Raw genomic sequence first — 21,318 nt, 5'->3', positions numbered from 1 at the left:
CTTGTGAACTCTGTTGTCTTATGACATTAAACTTGATTGTGCTTAGGTCTTTTCTTCCTGTCCGTTTTAAGTAGGTCTGACAAATATTAATCTGTATTTTTACTAACATCCTGTATTTTAACTGAGAAGAGTGTGATTAACCGGACTAGACAGGGTTATTCTGGGCGATATGATAGGAAATCATTTACCTATAATATCCACAAGCCTAACTTTGTTTATGAAACACCATTATTTCATAATTTAGGTATCTTGATTTTAGAAGACACATTAGAGACAAATATTCTGTACTTTGAAAGAGTTGTTGCCAACTTTATGACAACTCATGCATTAACAGCAAAACAGGTGTATTTTCACTACAGTTATGTCTTAATAATCCATGTCATCGTATCCACCCATGTATCTTAGATTTGTATGCTATGATATCACTTCCTGGTCATTCAGAACCAGCCATTTCACACCTTTTCCCCACACTGCATACAATAGCAGATTATTCTTCAGTTATATTAAGCACTGGGAAGGTTTTTTTTAAAAGATGTTATTTTAGAAATCCTTTTAGAACTATTCGGTTTATAAAATGTTTCTGATATTTAGTCATTTCATAAATTACAGAAGGAATTGATGAATCCCAGAGTAAAATGGAAGAGAAAAAATAACTAGGATGACTTTAACTCCACTTTCCTGCTGCTTGTGCAGAAATTCCAGAATAACCTTCTATTAGTAGTTGAAGCCATCGTCAACACAAAGCAGCTCTGAGAGTCCTGGCAAGAGATTGAAAGGATGTATAATAGGATTTAGGACAGACTTTTCTAGCATAATTATTAATAGCACCCTCTTTCACCCTCTAAGTGTTCTAGTTTGTATGATAAATTGTAATGACATTGTAAGAATTGGTAAAGAAATGAATGCAAGATAAAGACGTTAGAGGACTGAAGTTCTTGATGAGGCTCAAAAGGCAAAGTGTGAGTGTAAGACGTTCTGTACTAAATGGACAGAGATCATTCCAGGTAGTATGGAAATGATTTCAAAGATGGAATAGTTCTTAGATGTCTAGGATGTGAATGGAGAGTCTGAAGTAAAAACATTGATGGTCTTTTAGACCAACAAGTAAAAATTGTGTATCTTAAGATATCAGATATATCTTTATTAACATTGTTGAAATGGCTCTGGATGGCTTGATTGGGGTAGAGGGGAAGACTTTGAACCAAGAAACAAAGTTCAGTGACTGGGGGTGGAGAGAGGGGTGACTGTAGAGGCTACTTAATGTATCACAAAAAGGAAGGTGGTGGTAGGACGGTAAGCCACCTGGCATGGGTCTTAAAGGCTGATGAGTTTCGAATGCTGATAGATATAGTGTGGCTCGGATATGACAGTAGCTAGGAGAGGCAGTTATCATAAAGCACAAAAAAGGAAGTACTGTAGTATTCTGAGGCCATAGGGAAAACATCCAAGTTTCAGATTGGGCCAAGGAGGTAGAGACAGATTTTGTGAATTGGTTTTAATGTGTAGAGTAATTTTACAGTGAACTGCTAGTTCAGGATGTTTTCAGAGGAAATAGTTGGGAAGGAAAATCAGTGGAAGAGTGAATTAAGAGAAAGAAACCAAGAACTATGTAGTATTTTAGAGCAGGAAAAAAATGGGATAACTTTTTTTAATGGTTGTAGATGATACAGATTACATAGTCATTTTAAGAGATTTACTGACTTCAGGGTTCAGAAAAAACTTGGCTTAAAATGGTTTGAAAATTCAGTGTATGCTGTCCAGGTGTTTTTAGCTTTGATTGACCTAAAATGGACCCCTATTATTTAATAGTGGGGAAAATACTGCACTGTTAGAAGACAGAGTTGTCATTATTTAGCTGGGATGGTCTTGGGAAAGTCACCAAACATCTTTCACCTGTAATTTCCTTATCAGTAATTGATGTTCTGCCCATGAGGCTTCTTATGAGAATCAAATGAGGCTGATTTATGTCAGTGTATTGTGATACAAAATATTTTAGTCATGCTTGGTTTATGATAAAATTCAAAGCTCACCTTTCAGTGAGGCTTAATGTGGTTTTGAATCTGTATTTTGTGTTTGTATTTTGTATTTGTAGATATTGTATGGAATTCTAGAATACATCATGTTAAAATTTAGGTTAAGGCTGGAGAAAGTTACAAGGAGAAGGATTCTGAGAGGTCACGTTTTGAGCCAAGGAAGACCCTGCCAGGCATATGTAATGTCCCTTACCACAAATTAATCATGTTCTCTTAAAATGTGTGTTAGAGAACTTACCATAAGAAGATGCTGCTTAGAATAAAGTGCTGAGGTAAATAAAAATAACTCATTTGGACATTTTTAGTTGATTTCTTTTGATACCAGTATCTCTTCTAGCTGGGGAGTGGTATGACCATACAAAGAAGCATAGCAGTTCAGAATATTTCCACATATTCTCTGACACTAATTCACACAAAAGAGAAAAATAAAGGCATGTAATGAGTGTCTCTTTCTCATTTTTTGTTGTTTCTTTTTTTACTATTAAATTGTTGGCAACTCTTTGCGTATCTCTCAAATTATATATTTATATTTGCTGGCTCATGAAATACAAACCTCTTGAATCACTAATTTAACTTAAAATCTGACATCATTAGGAAGTAGCAGACCACATTTGCTCTTCAGTTTTCCATTATCAGCTCCTGCTGATGGCTTACCGAAAAACAGGTGGTCGAAGTTAACTATTATTTGAAAAACATCTGTTCAATGTGAGGTAAACTCCCTTAGCTTTCCTTAAAGTATGTACAGCTTCTTCCAGTCACATTTAATGCAGGAACTCCTCTCATACGAGATACTAGCTAGATACTTAGGATAGGCTTGTGTCCCTCCCTGTCCCGTCCCCCCTTATGATAGGCTTGTGTCCCTCCCTGTCCCGCCCCCCCCACCAAAAAACCCCCCAAGATTAAATGGTTTTGGATATCAGGAACTATGGCAAGCACTTTTTGTATCCACTATACCACCGTCCACAGTAAAATGCATATGTTCAACATTTAGTAAATAGCTGACAAATAATCACCTCACACCAGTCAGAGTAGCTATCCTCAGAAAGTCTACAAATAACAAGTCTTGGAGATGTGGAGAAAAGGAAACCCTGTACACTGTTGGTGGGAATGTAAATTGGTGCAGCCACTGTGAGAAACAGTATGGGGTTCCTTAAAAAACTAAAAATAGGACTACCATATGATCCAGCAATTCCACTTCTGGGTATATATGTGGAAAAAATGGAAACACTAATTTGAAAAGATACATGCCCCCCAGTGTTCTTAGCAGCAGTGTTTACAATAGCCAAGATATGAAAGCAACCCAAATGCCCAATGGACGAGTTGGTAAAGAAGATGTGGTGTATATACACAGTGGAATATTACTTGGCCACAAAAAAGTGAAATCCTGCCATTTGCAGTAGCGTGGATGGACCTAGAGAATATTATGCTTAGTGAAATAAGTCAGACAAAGAAAGGCAGTACTGTATGATATCACTTGTAATGTGGAATCTAAACAGTAATACAAATGAATGTATATGCAAAACAGAAACAGACTCACAGATGTAGAAAACAAACTAGTGCTTGCCAAGGGGGGAGGGGCAAGGTAGAGCTATGGGATTAAGAGATACAAACTACTATGTCTAAAATAGATAAGCAAGAAGGATATATTGTATAGCACAGGGAATTATAGCCATTATCTTGTAATAACTTTTAATGGAGACTTATCTGTAAAAATACTGAATCACTATGCTGTACACCTGAAACTAATGTAATACTGTAAATCAACTGTATTTCAATAAAAATTTTAGAATAATACAAATGAATCTATATACAAAACAGAAACAGATTCACAGACAGAAAACAAACTTATGGTTACCAAAGGAGAGAAGGAGTGGGGGAGGGACAGATTAGGAGTGTGCGACTAACAGATGCAAACCATTATACTGTCTATAAAATAGATAAGCAACAAGGATTTACTGTATAGCACAAGGAATTATATCAAATATCTTGTAGTAACCTATAATGGAATATAATCTGAAAAAGAAAAACTGAATCACTATGCTGTACACCTGAAACTCATACAATATTGTAAATCAACTATACTTCAGTTAAAAAAAATTTTTTTTTAATGGTGGAATTTTGAATCCTCAGGATTTTGTTTCTTTGATTAGAAGTAAATCAGTATTTTTCTGAAATATTTATTGTTCATTAGTATTTCCTTTAAAAGTCTTAAAATTCATTTATGTATATAATGCAACACCATTCAAAATCTTAGGGATTGATTTTGAAATTGCTGAAGTGATTGAGAAGAACAAATTACACTTAGAAAATTCTGAAAATGAAAAGTAACAAGGGACTCACTCTACCAATTAATAGACTGTACGTAAAGCTACAGAAAATTTTAATGCACGTGATTGGCTCAACTGGCAAATGGATCAGTTGAACACAGACAGACCTACGTATATATGAAAATTTAATTTGTTAAAAAATGTGTCGTGCCTGTTTCTTTCTCTTCATAATTGTCACTTGATTAACAACTTGAAAAAAATGTAGAACTTTAACTCCTATCATGCACCAAAGTCTAAATGTAGTAGAAAATTAAATATAAACAATGATGTCATAGAACTATTAGGAAAAAATTATATGAAAAATTACTGGATTTGAGAATTATAAAAGTTAAAAAGCAAACTTAAAGCAAATATTTCACTTATTTAAAAGCCTTTAGTATTTAGCCTTTTACCCATTATATAATATCTATTTTCTGTTTATTGCTTTTAATCTTAAATGCTAGTTTTATGTTAATATTGCCACTTCAGCATTTCTGGTTTTGTTTATTCACCTAGTATTTCTTGATCCATATCTTTATTTTCTTCTTTTTAGAAGCCAAATTTTATTTAAGTAATATATGTACATGATTTTTTAGAAAAATCAAAGAGTACAGTGACCAAAATTGCAGTCGGTCCTGTCTTTCCCTACCCATTCCCAGTCCTGCTCCTCAGAGTAATGTTTTTATTTCTTTTAGCTTTTTCTTCTGATATTTATTCTACATAATTATTTAGTGTTATTTTTGACAGCATTGTGCTAATTGAATATGATGAACAGAAAGTATTAAGTACAAGCAAATCTTAGAAAGACATACAAAATAGAGGGCAGTAACTCTCTAAAAACATTAGGGGCCCGATGGCCACCTCAGTTAAGTATTTGGGCATTCGGTGGTTGGGGCATGTCATCAAAATAGTGAACTAGTGTGATGTTTTATGGATTGTAAAGATGATCAAGATATCTGTGCACTGTTTTGGTGGTCAGACTCAGGTGTTGCCCCTGGTGGCCCCCACCTTCTGCTATTCATGTCCTTGACCCATCCCTTTGAGTGTGTTGAGACCTGTGACTTTCTTCTAACCACCAATTATAGCACAGGTGATGGGAGGGCAATTCTGTGATTACACTGTGTTATGCAAGACACTATCTTGCTAGCAGGTTTGCTCTCAGGATTCTCCTTGTTGGCTTGACAGGTAATTGATCATGTTGGAGAAGCCCATGTAGCAAGGAACTTCTTGGCCCTGAGAGTTGTTTCCAGCCAGTAGCCAGCAGGAGGTCAGGGCCCTCAGTCGACAACCAACGGCAAGGAAAGAAATTCTCCCAGCAACATAAGTGAGCTTAGAAGTAGATTCTTTCCCATTTGAGCCTCCAAATGAGAATGTAGCATAGTGAATATCTTGATTGCAGCCCTGTGAGACCCTAAGCAGAAGATTCAGTTGAGCTGTATCTAGATTCCTGACTCTCACAGATTGTGAGATGTAGATAACCAAGACAACTGTTTATGACAGAAAGCAGGAAAATTAACGTAGTGCTGAAGCAACACTGTGAAAGTTACACTTTTGTCCATTCCAGGTAAAAACAACTTACTTTGAGTGGTCCTTGTTAATTGGAGAAAAAGGCATTAGCCAGGTTAGTAGCTGCTTATCAAGTGCCAGGGTCTGCAACTGCCGTGAAGGTCACCACGTGATTAAGCTTATGATGATTCATAGTTGTTCTCCAGGATCCATCTGACTTCTCTGTTGGCCAAACTGGTGAGTTTAATAGGGGTATGATAGGTTTCACTGCCTTTGCCTCTTTGAGGTCTTTGATTAAATTCTGTAATTCCCCTGGGGATGTAGTATTGCTTCTAGTTTATTATCTTGGTAAGGAGAGGAAGTTCCATGAACTTTGCTTTAGACATTCCTACCATAATGCCTCTTATCCCACGGGTCAGAAAGTTAATGTGGGGTCCTTTCAGTTGCCAGGTATCTCTCTTCCAAGTATCTATTCAGCAACCAGGGAAATAACCACAGGGTGAGTCCCTGGACCATTTGGGCTCACTTTCAGTCAGACTGGAGTTAAAACCCCATGTATCACCTGACCCATGTATCATGTATCACCATAAGCCTCTAATTTAACTTGTGGACCTCAGTGCCAGGAAATAAGGGCGATTCAGAGACAGTGTCTATTAATGAGAGTGAGTGTTTCCTTTTTACAGTACGTAGTACCTCTGATTAATGGCTGCAAGTCTCTGGGGAAGAATTAGAGGTGTATGGTGTGACTTGCAATAGCTGTGCAGGCTCCTTTTTCAAGGGACCTGGTTTCCACTTTGTTCAACTGACTCTGGATCTGTGAGCTAACCCAGGTTTAGTAACTGGTGAGAAGGCTATAACTCTCCAATGTGTTGGAGACAAAGTTAGACTTCTGGCTACCAGACCTAGAGTTTTTCCTGTTATATAAATTAAACAGTATTCTACTAGGCCGCCCACCTGTTTTGTTCCCAGGGGCACTGTAATCAGTTAGCTGCTATCAAAAATTTCTGTGGGCCAAATCATTCTGGTGACAAGTACATCCCTGCCTCCCCTTACAGGTAATGAACCCACCTTGTCTTTGACGATTAAGTATAGCCACTTGGGCTGTATTAGCTTGGCTGTAATCATCTCCATTGATGATCTTCTTAATGACCACATCCCCTACACTCATACCAGGCTCACAAAGGAGAGTAACCACAGACCTTTGTAAGAATGGGAGATGTAGCTCCTCCCTTCACTAATTGCTTTCTGGGCCCTTTTGTATAACATAGTTGAGGAATAGCAGTATGAAATTCTCACGTGATAAATCCAGTCCAATTCCCTAAATCATTAGATTCTTTCCTCCCTCCATCCATATCAGTGCCAGGAAAGCTCTGGCATCTCAGCCTTTAAATCCAACTTTTAGTGCACCAACTAGATAATTAATAATTAGAGCCATTTTCAGGTACATGGACTAATGTAGTAAATCTGTTATCTCTACTGAGTGCACCCATGTCAATTAATTTGCCCTGATGTAGCATTATATTTCATTCTCTTTGGTCAAATACTTCAGGAATCTACTCCACACATGGTTCTCCAATTTCTGTTGGGTATGTAAGCTATTTCCTCTTGGGTCATAGTGTGTACCTGTCCCCCTGGAGCATGCTGAGATTTGACCCTAGTTACGGATCTAATGGCAAAAGGAGTTGATTGTGGTGGGTCTTCAGGAGAATGAGCACCCCCCTTCAAGGCATCTGCCCATGTGAGATCATCAGAAGGTTTTCAAGCCATGGGAGGCTAGTGTTCTTAGATGCTGGAAAGCAAGCTACTTCCACTGGTGTGGAAGGCTCACAATTAGTGGTGAGGGGCTAAGGGAGTGGGAAAGAGGTCAAAATTGTTAGTTTCCTCTAAGACCAACTAGATATCTCCATTCTAATTTCAGGATCTCAGTCTTTCCCGATCAAGGTTTTAATTTTCAAATGAGAAACTTCATGAGATTGAATTCAGCTGTTTTTGTAATTCAGCAACCTACACAATTAAATTTTTAGCTTGACCTTCGGCAATATCAGCCCCATACGTATAAGAAAGAAGAGATTCTTCCAGGGGAATCATGGAAGCTCTCTGGTTCTCACACTGTGACTTAAGCTGAGAGTTAATGGACTTGAGCTTGTCATTTTCTAAGTGCTCAATTGTACACAAAAGTATCTATCTCATACTGCTGTCCTCACAGTTCTCACTACTGCTGTAATAGCAAACATAGCAGCCACTTAAGTTCCCAAGGCATGTGCTTGAGTTGACACTTCATCACAGTGTACCACAGGTGTTAGCTTCACTGTTCTGAAACTACTGTATGCCATAGATTACTAGCATCCCATTTCCTTGGCGAGCAGCTCAGCCCTGTGCTTAATCCCAAGGGCATGACCAAACCAGTCCCCAAATCTAATCTTTACTGGTTTATCATTTGGAACCACTCCTGGGACTAATTCTGTACCAGTCTGGATTCAGTCAGGAGTCGAAACTACAGAGTAATTTGAATTGGTAAAATGCATTATACATAATTGCTAAACTATGATAGAAGAGTTAACTATAAAGATGTAAAAATAACACTAAATCTTCTAGGGCTGAAGGAGATTTCTCAAGGAAAGACAGCCTTGGAAGAGAGGGGTTCCCTTCCCCAGGCGGGGGTTCAGACCTTGTTGGAGAAAGTGGAGTTACAGCCTGCTGAATGACAGAGAAGTTCACTGGATTGCCTTAACCAGAGCTGGTTCACAGTTTCTGGGCAGCAGGAAACAATATTCTGAGGTACAGTCATGTTCAGCATGGTAGACAGTTGTACAGAGAAAGATGCAGCACTGCTGCCAGCATGAGACCTGAAGCCTGCCAGTGTCTATGTCAGTAGGGCTGCATTAGGAGGGTAATCACTAATCCCAGGCTGGAGTACAAGGTTGCCAAAGGACTGCATACTCTTGGCGTGAGCCTGGGACAAACACCACTGGATTTCCTTTTATGCACTTGCTGCTATTGGACTATGTAGCAAGAGCAAGAAAAGCTAGACTCTGACATACCAAAATCAGGAAGAGAAAACCCCTTTCCTTCTGCAGTGTCCTTCCAGAGCTCTATGCTAATAAAGCTTAAATAGTGCTTACTGTGAAAGAGAAATGCTTATAAAGTCCCGTTCATTATTATAGAGCAGATACTGAAGAGTAGCTTTGGAGCCAAGGCACAGTAAATTGATAACTGATGAAGAGGCTTTCCTTAAATGTCTGGTGTTGGCAGCTATTTGCTTTCTTAAGAGAGAGGCATTGAATGCAGATTGGATGCTCTGTATGTAGAGGTGGAGTTTGTATAGATTATCTGACTTTAACTGTTGGTCCTGACATTTATGAGATTTTCTCTTTTTCCTTGGAATTTATGAATTTTATCTTGACTTGCTTATATGTGTCATTTTCCCATTAATTCTGGCAACAACTAGATAAGCTATGTTAATGTACAGATGTAAATCTTTCACTGATCAGGTGGTTTTTCCTCTTAAAATGATCACTTTAATTGTATTCTCTTTTTTCCCCATCTCAAACACCTGTACTTGTTAGTCTTAGCTATATCTACCAAATCTTTTATCCCTTACCTCATGAATTCCATTTCTGTATTTTTATTTTGTGTTGAGATTTTTTTCCCCATTCAACTTCCAGGATGTTAAATTCATTCTCTATAGTGATTATTCTTAGGTTGATCCAATGAATATTTAAATTTGATAGTCTTTTTTTTTTTAGACTTCCAGGAAGTCTTTTTATGCTTTAAATCTCCCATCTGTTTCATATATACCCAATTTACTTTTTCTTTTCTCCTTCTTGATTGCTGAGTCTTTTAGGCATATTATTTTGCTTTGACTTCTTAAGGCTCTTTTCAGTTTGGGTGGTCAAATCCAAATTATTAGGATCCCTCCACTGGCACAAATTCATATATAATAGGTGTTGACATGGTCTCCATTCCTGTATCACACTAACCAACAGTTCTGTTAATTGGATAATGTTTTCCCAGGCTTAGGAGTAGGAGGCAACTCAGCTTATTGTAATAGTCCCCTGCAATTCCTCTGAGGCCAAGAATATAAAAACTTTACATTAAGAGAATTGGTATTTAAAATGTCATTTTAATTTATCTGTACCAATTTATTTAGACATCACTATTACAGTACTCAGCTTCAGACCTAGTTAGGTTATCAGATTAAACTGAAAAGTATACTTGTTGACAGAAGCTTTCTGTTTCACAGTCTGAATAATACAAAACAAAAGAAAAACAAAACTAAGATTAGCATCAAGTAAAAGTATGAAATGGGAGTTATTTTTCTGAAAATGGCATTTAAATGATATTACAATCTGTGATTCCATTCGTAACTCTGGAATAAAATCTGGCCTGTCATGTGATGTCACACCATTTATCTGAGCTTAAAAACAAATTCTCTAAGTTTAGGCGATAATACAGTTGTGTAAAAGGACAGTGATATGATCAGATTGGCCAGAAACTGCAGTTAGTTAAAACACAAAAATCAACAAGAAGAAAAAGCAGCCTTTAGAGAACTCTGAAAACCAAGAACATTTTAGCTCATATCTGAGGGTAAAATAACAGTCTAGTTTCATGGAGTAATAAAGAACTCTTAGTCTACCTATGTAGTATTTATTTTTTTATTTGCATTCACAGAAAACATGTATATGATATTACTAAGGGCTATGGTGAAAAAAATCATCTAAATATTAATTTATTATATAGTGATTCTTGGTTGGGAAGAGGGAGGGCCCTTTATTCATTTAAGATTCCTAGTTAGGGTCTTTAGTTTATGAAGTAACTATATTGCCATCTGCTTGTATTTCTCCAAAGCAAATGAATCTACTCTTAAGCAACAATATAGAATACTAATTCTCTGTGACCTTGTCTGTTTAACCGAGGTCCTATCAAATGGTCTGCCAAAAGAAGTATATTTATCTAATAGAGTTTGAAGAATGTGCACTCAGTGTACTGTGTAGATATCCATATTGAATTGATTATCTTTTTTTTAGGTTTAGTTTATAAGAAGCTTAGAGGCAGATTTAAAACTCATTTTTAACCACGACATTGACTGTTCTTTTTCACATATTTCTATTTCCTCTTCTTATCCTTGACATTTTCTTTTGTTTTCTCTTTAGTTTTTCTTTCTCAGTTTTAAAAATATTATACTTCTAACAACTACAAATTTCTTCTTATACTGTAATATGATAAAATCATATAGCAAATGTCATTATATTTATCATTTGACTGTTATCTGTGATTCAGATGCTGGCTTATGGTTTCCCTTTAAGGATCTGTGGCTAAGTTCTCAGAGATTTTCATTTTAGTAAAGTCTTAGATTTAAACTTCTTGGAATGAATCAAGGGCAAGCCTGTCAGTGTCACAGTTTGAATTTTTGTATATCTGTTTGTATGCTACTATAAATGCATGTGTGTGATACCATTTACTTTAAAAGAATCATATGTTTCTCTTTTTAATTAATATGTCACAAATAACTTACTGTATCATTAGTGCTAACGTATCAGTACAGCTCATTTGTATAGTTACATTTTATTCTAGTTTGGTGAAACCTTCTTTTATAGACATTTAAATTGATAGTATTTTTGCCCCAGTAAACAGTACTTACAGTATCCATGCAGGTGAGTATTATTTCTGTGTAGGAAGAAGGCTGCATATAAATATTTATAGCCACAGGGGCAGATTTTGGCAGAGATGACTGGCCACTTATCAAAAATTTATTTTTCTTTTTTCATCGTGGAGAAAGTTCCAGGAGGGTACTGGCCAAAACAGACTTCATGTTTCTGCTCCCCCACTTTTTTTTTTTTTTTTTTGCGGTATGCGGGCCTCTCACTGTTGTGGCCTCTCCCGTTGTGGAGCACAGGCTCCGGACGTGCAGGCTCAGCGGCCATGGCTCACGGGCCCAGCCGCTCCGCGGCATGTGGGATCTTCCCAGACCGGAGCACGAACCCGTGTCCCCTGCATTGGCAGGCGGACTCTCAACCACTGCGCCACCAGGGAAGCCCTCTGCTCCCCTTCTATCTAGATGTGGCTAGTTTACAAGTTTTAGCCAATGAAGTATTAGAGAGAGTGATATGTACTACTTCCAAAGCTGAATTACAAAAATCTGCCATGCTTTTCTGTGTTTACTTCTTCATCAGCTGGATATTGACTTTTCAGGATCAACCTTAGAAACCTCTTAGAGAGGATAATAGAGCCTCTGTCAGCTTAGGTCCCAGAATGACTGTGTGACTATACCTCGTATTTTAGATGTGCTAAGGCTATGACCTCTTTGAGAGGCTGTGGATATGTTATTAGAAATGTTTCTTCTTGTAATCTTGGAGTAATATCTTTCCCTGCTCCCTAATTGAGGACAACCAACATTTAAATGTAATGTGTGTTTCTTAAGGTGGGAGCTTAAATCATTGATTTAGAACTTCTTTTATTATAAAGTATGTGAAGCTATAAATTTCCCTCTAAGCACTATTTTACCTGCATTCTACAAATTTTGATATGTTGTATTTTCATTATCAGTCACTTCAAAATATTCCCTAATTACCAAAACATTTGGGGATATTTTAGGTAACGTTTTTGTTACTGATGTCTAATTTAAATCTAAAATGGTCCGAGAATGTGCCCTGTGTTTTTTCCATCCTTAAAAACTCATAAAGACTTGCTTTTTGATCTTTTGGTGAATGTTCAGTGTGTACCTAAAATGAATGTGTATTCTCTAATTGTTGGTGTTGTAATTACACATGTTGATTAGGTCATGTTTATTAGCAGTGCTGTTCAAATCTTCTGTATGTTTGCTATTTTTTGTGTGTTTGCTTCTTTTATCAGTTACCAATAGACATGCAGTAAAAATCTCAACTGTGGTTATCGATTTGCATATTTTTACTTTCAGTTCAGTTTTTTGCTTTATGTATTTTGGGACTCTTGTTATTTGGTATGTAAAAAATTATAATTTTATCTTTCTGATGAATGTAGCACTTTATTATTATAAAGTATGTTTTTTTAATAATGTAAACACTGACATTTATTTATTTATTATTTAAATTTATTTATTTATTTATGGCTGCATTGGGTCTTTGTTGGTGTGCGTGGACTTTCTCTAGTTGTAGTGAGCGGGGGCTACTCTTCCTTGTGATGTGTGGGCTTCTCATTGAGGTGGCTTCTCTTGTGGAGCATGGGCTCTAGGTGCGGGCTGGTGCGGGCTTCAGTAGTCATGGCTCGTGAGCCCTAGAGCACAGGCTCAGTAGTTGTGGCACACGGGCTTAGTTGCTCCGTGGCATGTGGGATCTTCCCAGATCAGGGCTCAAACCCGTGTCCCCTGCATTGGCAGGCAGATTCTTAACCACTGCGCCACCAGGAAGTCCCATAAAGTATGTTTTTTTTTTATGTTTGTAATTCCTTGTTTTGATTTGTCTGCTGTAAACATAGTCATAACAGCTTTTTTTATAGTTAATGTTTGCATGGTATACATTTTTTCTCCCTTTTAGTGCAACCTATCTGTGCTATTATATTTAAAGTGTGTTTCTTGTAAATATCATGTGATTGATTTTTATTCAGTCTGGGTAGTTTTCTTTCAAGAGGAGTGTTTATTAGTCTATCTGCTTGGTTTTGTTTTAGTTTTCTTTGAAAAGTTTTTATGTTGCTTTTACTTGAAAGATACCTTTTGGCCAGATAACAAAATTCTAGATGGGCAGTTTTTTCTTTTTTATTTCCTCTACCTTTATTGAGATAAAATTGACTATAAGATTGTGTAAGTTTAAGGTGTACAGTGTGTTGATTTGATACATTTGCATGTTGCAAAATAATTACCACCATAGCTTTAACTGACATCTCCATCCCTTCACATTATTACCATTTGTTTTTTCTGGTGAGAACATTTAAGATGTACTCTTTTAGCAACATTCAAGTATATAATACAGTATTATTAGCTATAGTCACTGTTCTGTATGTTGTATCCCCAGAACTTGTTAATCTTTCAACTGGAAGTTTGTACCCTTTGACCAACTTCTCACCATTTCCCTTACCCTCAAGCCCTGGTAAATACTACTCTGTGTCTATTTCTCTGAGTTTGGCTTTTTTTTTTAGATTCCACATATAAGTGTTATCATATAGTATTTGTCTTTCTCTGACTTACTTCACCTAGTACAGTGCCTTCAAGGTTCATTCAAGTTGTTGCAAGTGGCAGGATTTCCTTCTTTCTCATGGACGAATTAGTATTCCATTGTGTGTGTATATATATATATATATGTGTGTGTGTGTGTGTGTGTGTGTGTGTGTATATATATATATATATATATATATATACACACCACATTTTCCTTATCCATTCATCTTTTAACAGACACTGAGGTTGTTTCCATATTTTGGCTATTGTGAATGCAGTGAACATGGAAGTGCAGATATTTTAATAAAATCCTGATTTTAATTCCTCTGCATATATACCCAGAAGTGGGATTTCTGGATCATATGGTAGTTCTATTTTTTAATTTTTTGAGGAATATCTGTACTGTGTTACATAGTGGCTGTACCAGTTGGCATTCCCACCAGCAATGCACACCTTCACCAACACTTGTTATCTCTTATCTTTTTAATAGCTGTTCCAAACAGGTGTGACATTAATATCTCATTGTGGTTTTGATTTACATTTTCCTGATGATTAGTGATGTTGAGCGTCTTTTCACGTATTTCTTGGCCAGTTGTATTCCTTCTTTGGAAAACTATTCAGTTTCTCTGCCAACTTTTAAATTGGATTTTTTGCTATTAAATTTAGTGATTTATTAAATTTGATGTAATATAGAAATGCAATTTTATGTAGTATAGAAATGCAACTGTTTTCTGTATGTTGATTTTGTATCCTGCAACTTAATAAGTTTATTTTTTCTAACAGTTTTTTGATGGAGTCTTCAAGATTTTCTGTATGGAAGGTCATATCATCTGAAAAAAAAAGTTTTACTTCTTCCTTTTCTATTTGGATACCTTTTATTTTTCTTGACTGATTGCTCTGGCTAGGACTTCTAGTATTATGTTGACTAGGAGTGATGAGAGTGTTTGTTCACTCTGGTCTTTCCTGATCTTAGAGAAAATCTTTTCAGCCTTACACTATTGAGTAATGTTGGCTGTGGGCGTTATATATGGCCTTTATTGTGTTGAGGTTGGTTCCTTCTATACCCAGTTTGTTTTAGAGTTTTTGTCATAAATGAATACTGTATTGTGTCAGAAGCTTTTCCTGCACTTATTGATATGATCATGCAGTTTTTATCTTTTATTCTGTTAATGTGTATCACATTTATTTTTGCATCTTGAACCATCATTGCATCACAGGACTAAATCCTGCTCAGTCATGGTATATGATCCTATTAATGCATCGTTGAATTTGATTTGCTAATATTTGTTGAGGATTTTTGCATCTATGTTTATCAGGAATATTGGCCTTTTCTTGTGGCATTTTTTTTCTGGTTTTGGTATCAGGGTAGTACTGGCCTCATAAAATGTGTTTGGAAGATTTCCACTCTCTTCCTTTTTTTGAAAGAGTTTGAGAAGGACTGGCATTAATTCTTAGAATGTTTGTTAGAAGTCACCAGTGAAGCCTTCTGGTCCTGGACTTTTGTTTGTTGGGAGGTTTTTAATTACTGATTCAAAATCTTTGCTAGTAATTGGGGTCAGTTTAGATTTTCTATTTCATCATGATATAGTATTACTAGGTTGTATGTTTCTAGGAATTTACTCATTTTTTTCCTAGGTTGTCCAATTTGTTGGCATATGATTGTTCATAGTAGTCTCTTATGACCCTTTGCATTTTTATGGAATCAGTTGTAACTTCTCTTTCATTTCTGATTTTATTTTATTTTATTTTATTTATTTATTTATTTATTTTTTTTGCGGTGGACCTCTCACTGCTGCGGCCTCTCTACCGTTGCGGAGCACCGGCTCCGGATGTGCAGGCTCAGCGGCCACGGCTCACAGGCCCAGCGGCTCCGCGGCATGTGGGATCATCCCGGACCGGGGCACCAACCCACGTCCCCTGCATCGGCAGGCGGACTCTTAACCACTGTGCCAACAGGGAAGCCCTGATTTTATTTTTTTGAGTTCTCTTTTTCTTGATGAGTCTAGGTAAAGGTTTGTCAATTTTGTTTATTTTTTCAAAGAACCAGCTTTTAGTTTCATTGATCTTTTCTGTTGGCTTTTTAGTCTCTGTTTCATTTATTTCTGCTCTAATCGTTATTATTTCCTTCCTGCCACTAACTTTGGGCTTCATTTGTTCTTTTTTTTTTAAGTTCCTTGAGATGTAAAATTAGGTTGTTTATTTGAGATTTTTCTTGTTTCTTGAGGTAGGTATTTATCACAGTGAACTTCTCTCTTAGAACTGCTTTTGCTGCATCCCATAAATTTTGGTATGTTACATTGCCATTTTCATTTGTTGCAAGAGAAGAAGAAAGGAATAGAGAGGAACTACAAAAACAGCTTGAAAACAATTAACAAAATGGCAATAAGCACATACCTATCAGTAGTTACTTTAAATGTAAATTCACTAAGTTCTCTAATCAAAAGATACAGAATGGTTGAATGGGTAAATAAATAATAAATACATTCTGTATTGAATTCTTCACTACGGTATTGTATTAGTTGTTTAGATTCCTTTGCCCCTACACGTCTCTGATAACTTTTAAAAGGTATAACTTTGTTTCCTTCCAGGTGAATAACCAATTATATCAGTATTATTTATTAAATAAACCATCCTTTTCCATCTAAAATTGAAATATCTCCTCTGTTATAGCTTGTTTTAAATATACCTGGATCTGTTTCTATGCTCTACTGTCTTGTATTACTTTTCTAGGCCTACATTACTTTCAATCTATATTGTTTTCAGTATTTTTGTATTATTTTAATATTTCTAATGCAAGTCCCTCCTCATTAGCCTTATTTATTCAGAATGTTTTGTGCTCTTCATATACAACTGGTGGGATTATAAATTAATATTTGTGCTTTGGGAGCTAAAGAAAAATTTGGTCACCATGTTCAGAGTGTGTTCACAATGCTGGGCCCCATATAGAAGTGGGGAAATGGCTTCCTTCTCTGCTTTGTGCCATACTTCATTACCTGTGCCATACTTCAAAGCATTTCTGCTTTGCTCCTGAGTCTCAAAGTCATTGTTAACCTGCTCTATCCATTCTTAGGCCTCACCACCATTTTTAGCCAAGAGGGCCTGAACACATTATGCAACAGAAGTGAACCCTGAACAGATACCATGCTGTTCTTTCTTTTTCTTTTTAGCCTCTCCTACGACCGTTGTATTTTCTTTGTACTTTTAAAACAAAATCTTCCAGACACTAATGTGATGAGACAGAGAAACAGTGTTATATACATCAGCAGTTAATGATAAAGTCCCCCTTTCATATTAGAGAAGGAAATACGATTGCTCCTCAGAAGAGATCATTAAAGAAGGGAAAGGGGTATGCTCCAGCAGAATGGGTTAAAATAAAAGGGCTGACAACACCTGGTATTGGTGAGGATGTGGAGCACCTAATGTCATACATTGCTGGAGGATGTATAATTTAATACATCTGTTTTGGAAAATTGGATGACATTGTGTACTGGCCCTCAATATATATGTATTCTGTTTGTTAATAAGTCTGCTACTAGGTATATATACTGCAGAAAAAATGTTTATGTCAAACAATGTGTACAGGTATGGTCATAACAATTTTATTTGTGATAGCCCTAAAATGGAAATGACTCTCATGTACATCAGTAGTAAAATGGGTTATAAAATATGCTATATTAATACAATGAAATACTATCCAGCAGTACAAACACGGAACTACTGATAACACATACTATAACATGACTGAATCTCACTGATAAAACATTGGCTGGAAGAAATCAAACACAAAGCACAGTATTATATGAATTTTAAAAACATATCTACTGTAAAGGAATAATAGTTAAACTATTGACATTTGTGATGGTTACTGCCTGGAATGGAACATGAGGTGGCCTGTTTCAGTTCTGGAAATTTTTTTATATTTTCATTTTGGTTATGGTTATACAGGTGTATGTATATGTAAACTTTCATCAAGGAGTAACTTAAGATTTACGCATTTACTGTATATAATTATACCTAAGTACAAAACTAAAAATTTATTTAAAATTGTTTTAAAAATTATTTTTATTGGTCTCCTGTGCTTTCCCACCTCCCACCCCCAGAAAGACCCTCAACAATTCTGCCTGGTAGTATGCTAAGTGGAATCACATTAAATTTATCTAGCAATTTGGAAAGACTTTATTGATACAGCACTAAATCTTTTTTAAAAAATTCAGTATATGAAACTTATTTAGGTCATTTTCCATATCCTGTAAATTTTTTATAATTTTCATCATTAAAATTTATACAGTCTTTGAGTTTGTTTTTAGATGATTTTCATTGTGAACAGCCTTCTCAATCTATTTATATTTCTTATATATTGCCAATATTAAAATTTTATTTTGTACATTTATCTTTTGTCAGTTGTCTTGTCAAATTTTTTTATTAATCTTTCAAGTCAGTTTGGTAGAGACTCAAATTTTCTTATCAACTATAGGAAAGGAGAATTGTGTTTCCTGATATTTTACTAATTTTTGCACAAACTAAAAACTTTTAAAATCTGTGTTGAATGCTTAGGGATGCATCCTTGCCTCATTCTTTTTTAGAGCTGAAAAGTGTTAAGGATTTCAACAACAAATATGTTGTAGTCTTTGTCTTTATGTTGTTTACCAACATATCACATAACACTAGTTTTTCTAGACATTTTTTATTAAGCTTGGCTGCAGGATTTTTATCAGATACCTTTTTGAGATCTAGTATTAAAATCATTTATTTTTCTTCTTTACATTGTTGATGAATTGAGTTCCTAATATTGAGTCATCCTTGTATACCTGGGAAAAAAATGCATTTTATCATATATGGTGTGTATTCTTTTTATTCTCTGCTGGGTTTTCTGATACTCAGAAAGCTTATATCTATGTATAAGTGAAGTTACTTTTTTAGTTATTTTCATAGTATGGTTTGAATATTAGTATCTATAGTTGTTTAATAATTATTGGACTTAATGTGACTGGTAAAGTCAGGCTTATATTGTGCTCTATTTTGCACAAATTTCTGAAACCTAGTAATTTACCTTTGAATTGCCTTTCAACATGAGGGAATCTCTAGTTTTATTTGGCTACAGAGAGATAATTTTAGGTAAGTAGTTTGCTTGTTTAAATAGATACACATGGAAAAACAGGAATTTTTTGAAAATTTATTTGCTATAATATAAATTTTTTAATTTTTAATTTTATGGTTTTTTTCCCCCCACAGTCTGTGGTTGATGACTGGATTGAATCATATAAACAAGACAGGGACATCGCACTTCTGGATTTAATCAACTTTTTTATCCAGTGTTCAGGATGTCGAGGTACAGAATGTTGGAATAAATGATGTACATTAAGACTGTCAGTCCAGCAGTGTCAATTTTACTTTACCTTGTGTTAGTCATTTTATAATTGATCCTGGAATTATGTGCTCATCTTTTTCTGATAAAATTATTTTTATTTAAGTATATTTCTCTTTTTTTTCTGGTTCAGTTTTACTCAACAGACTTCTGAATTTTTTAATATTTTGAAGGAAATGTTAAATTAATGAATTGGCTTTTTAGATCATAAGATTTTATAATTAATATTTACTGATATTATTTGTATCTGTGCTCCATATTGTAAACTGTGCTAGTTGCTAAAATTCATTGAGTCCTCATGTTATAGATGAAATGCTTGAAGCTTAAATAATTCAAGGTAACATAAGTATGAAAATCAGTTTTTCTTAAGTTTACAGTCATTTGGAATCCATAGACAATTTGTTAAAAGTAAAGTTTTATTTTTATCATATTAATAGATAACTGATAGATACTTTTTTTCTCTAGAATAAATATTAACAGGTTAAATGTGTACAGGTTAAATGTACATGGGGAAAATCAGTTGGTAAACACCGTTCTTTACTTACTGATACAGAAAGAATGGTTGTCTTTTATTGAGATCACTGATCAAATTGATTTCTTGAAGGTTTTCTTATTTCTAAGTTATCGCTCACCATATTGACATAAGTTTATCAAATATTTACAGAGTACCTAAGTTATACTAAGCACTGTTCCAAAGTATACAGATATTATCAAGACAGTCTCTGCTCCAGTATTAAGAGTAAGTTTAATTTTTAAAGAAGGCTTTATCGCAAAGAAAAAGAGGGAAATATACCACTAGTTTACTAAAGTTTACTAAAGTGCTCAGTGCCATGAAAGTAATAATAATAAAACTGGTTACAGTTTAATGACTAGTATGTGCCAAGCTGTGTGCTTTACATACATTAGCTCATTTAATATTGGTTTGACACTACTATCAGTCAGATGTGATTTTTATTCTGTAGTTCAGGAAACTGAGAATACAGGGCTTAGGTTCGTTTTTGGACATCATACAGTTTGTAAGTGCCAAATTCACGATTTAGATTCAGGCTTGTCTCAATCTGAAGTCTGTATGTCTAACCAGAAGGTAGTGTTGGAATAACAAGGAGGGGCTTCTGATCCAACCTAGGCTGTGTGTTTCTGTGTATGTGTGAATGTGGGGATATTTGTAAGAAAATGCATCTCAGAGGAAGAAACTCTACCCTGGGACTGAGGTTGAGTAAGAGAAAATTAAGGAGGAGGAGAAAGGCCAAAGTTAACAGACTGTGTAAAAATTCCGGAAGACAAGAAAATACAGCACACTGTAGGACATAAAGAGAGTTTATGGCTGAATCCTAGAGCATAGAGACAGGTGAGGATTGGCAAGAGATTAGTTTATTTGAAGGAAAGTGAGTTTGTTAATTTTACAGTCTTAAAATGGGAAAGGCAAGCACTGAGTGATGTGCTTTACATGTGTTATCTTGTCTAAACTGTAATTGTCCTGTTAGATTGAGTTTTGATTTTAAAACAACTGGTAGTCTTAAAAATTTTTCCTTTTGTAATTCATTCCCATGGTTCAAAAAACCAAAAAAAAAAAAAAAGAGAGAGAGATATGTAAAGCAAAAAGCCTTTACCACTTCTTGCCTTCCTATCTATGTCCACAGAGTTAATTGCTCTTAACTACTTTGTTGTATATTCGTCTATCTATATAAATAGGAAATATATGCTCTTTCCGCACCCCCCCCCCCCAAAAGATACTGGTGTATAGAGAACTTTCTTGGTTTCCTTCCTTCCCTCCCTTCTCCCCTCCCCTCCCCTCCCCTCCCCTCCCTTTTCCAGCATCGTAGCATTCATTTCTTTGTGTGTATGTACAACAATTTATTTAATTAGTCTTCTGTTAACAGACCATTGCATTATCTGTAGTCTTTTTCTGTTACAGTGAGTAGTTTTGTGTGTACCTTACTTGCTCCTGGTGGAAGAATGTCTGTAGGTTAATATATTTGT

At 35.6% G+C, this 21,318-nt stretch overlaps 1 protein-coding gene across 1 annotated transcript in view; it reads left to right on the top strand.

Annotated features, from left to right (window-relative positions):
- Positions 1 to 21,318, top strand: part of STAG1 (STAG1 cohesin complex component) — a 431,541-nt gene that overhangs the window by 159,217 nt on the left and 251,006 nt on the right. Inside the window, exon 5 of the mRNA XM_027091619.1 lies at positions 19,206 to 19,302. Within this exon, the coding sequence (XP_026947420.1) occupies positions 19,206 to 19,302 (97 nt within the window). The remainder of the gene's footprint in view (positions 1 to 19,205; positions 19,303 to 21,318) is intronic.

This window comes from Aethalodelphis obliquidens, unplaced genomic scaffold (assembly GCF_003676395.1).
Source record: "Aethalodelphis obliquidens isolate GAN/ISIS:26980383/991018 unplaced genomic scaffold, ASM367639v1 scaffold72, whole genome shotgun sequence".
In the NCBI taxonomy this organism is placed as follows: domain Eukaryota; kingdom Metazoa; phylum Chordata; class Mammalia; order Artiodactyla; family Delphinidae; genus Aethalodelphis; species Aethalodelphis obliquidens.
This window is presented reverse-complemented; position numbering and strand designations above follow the sequence as displayed.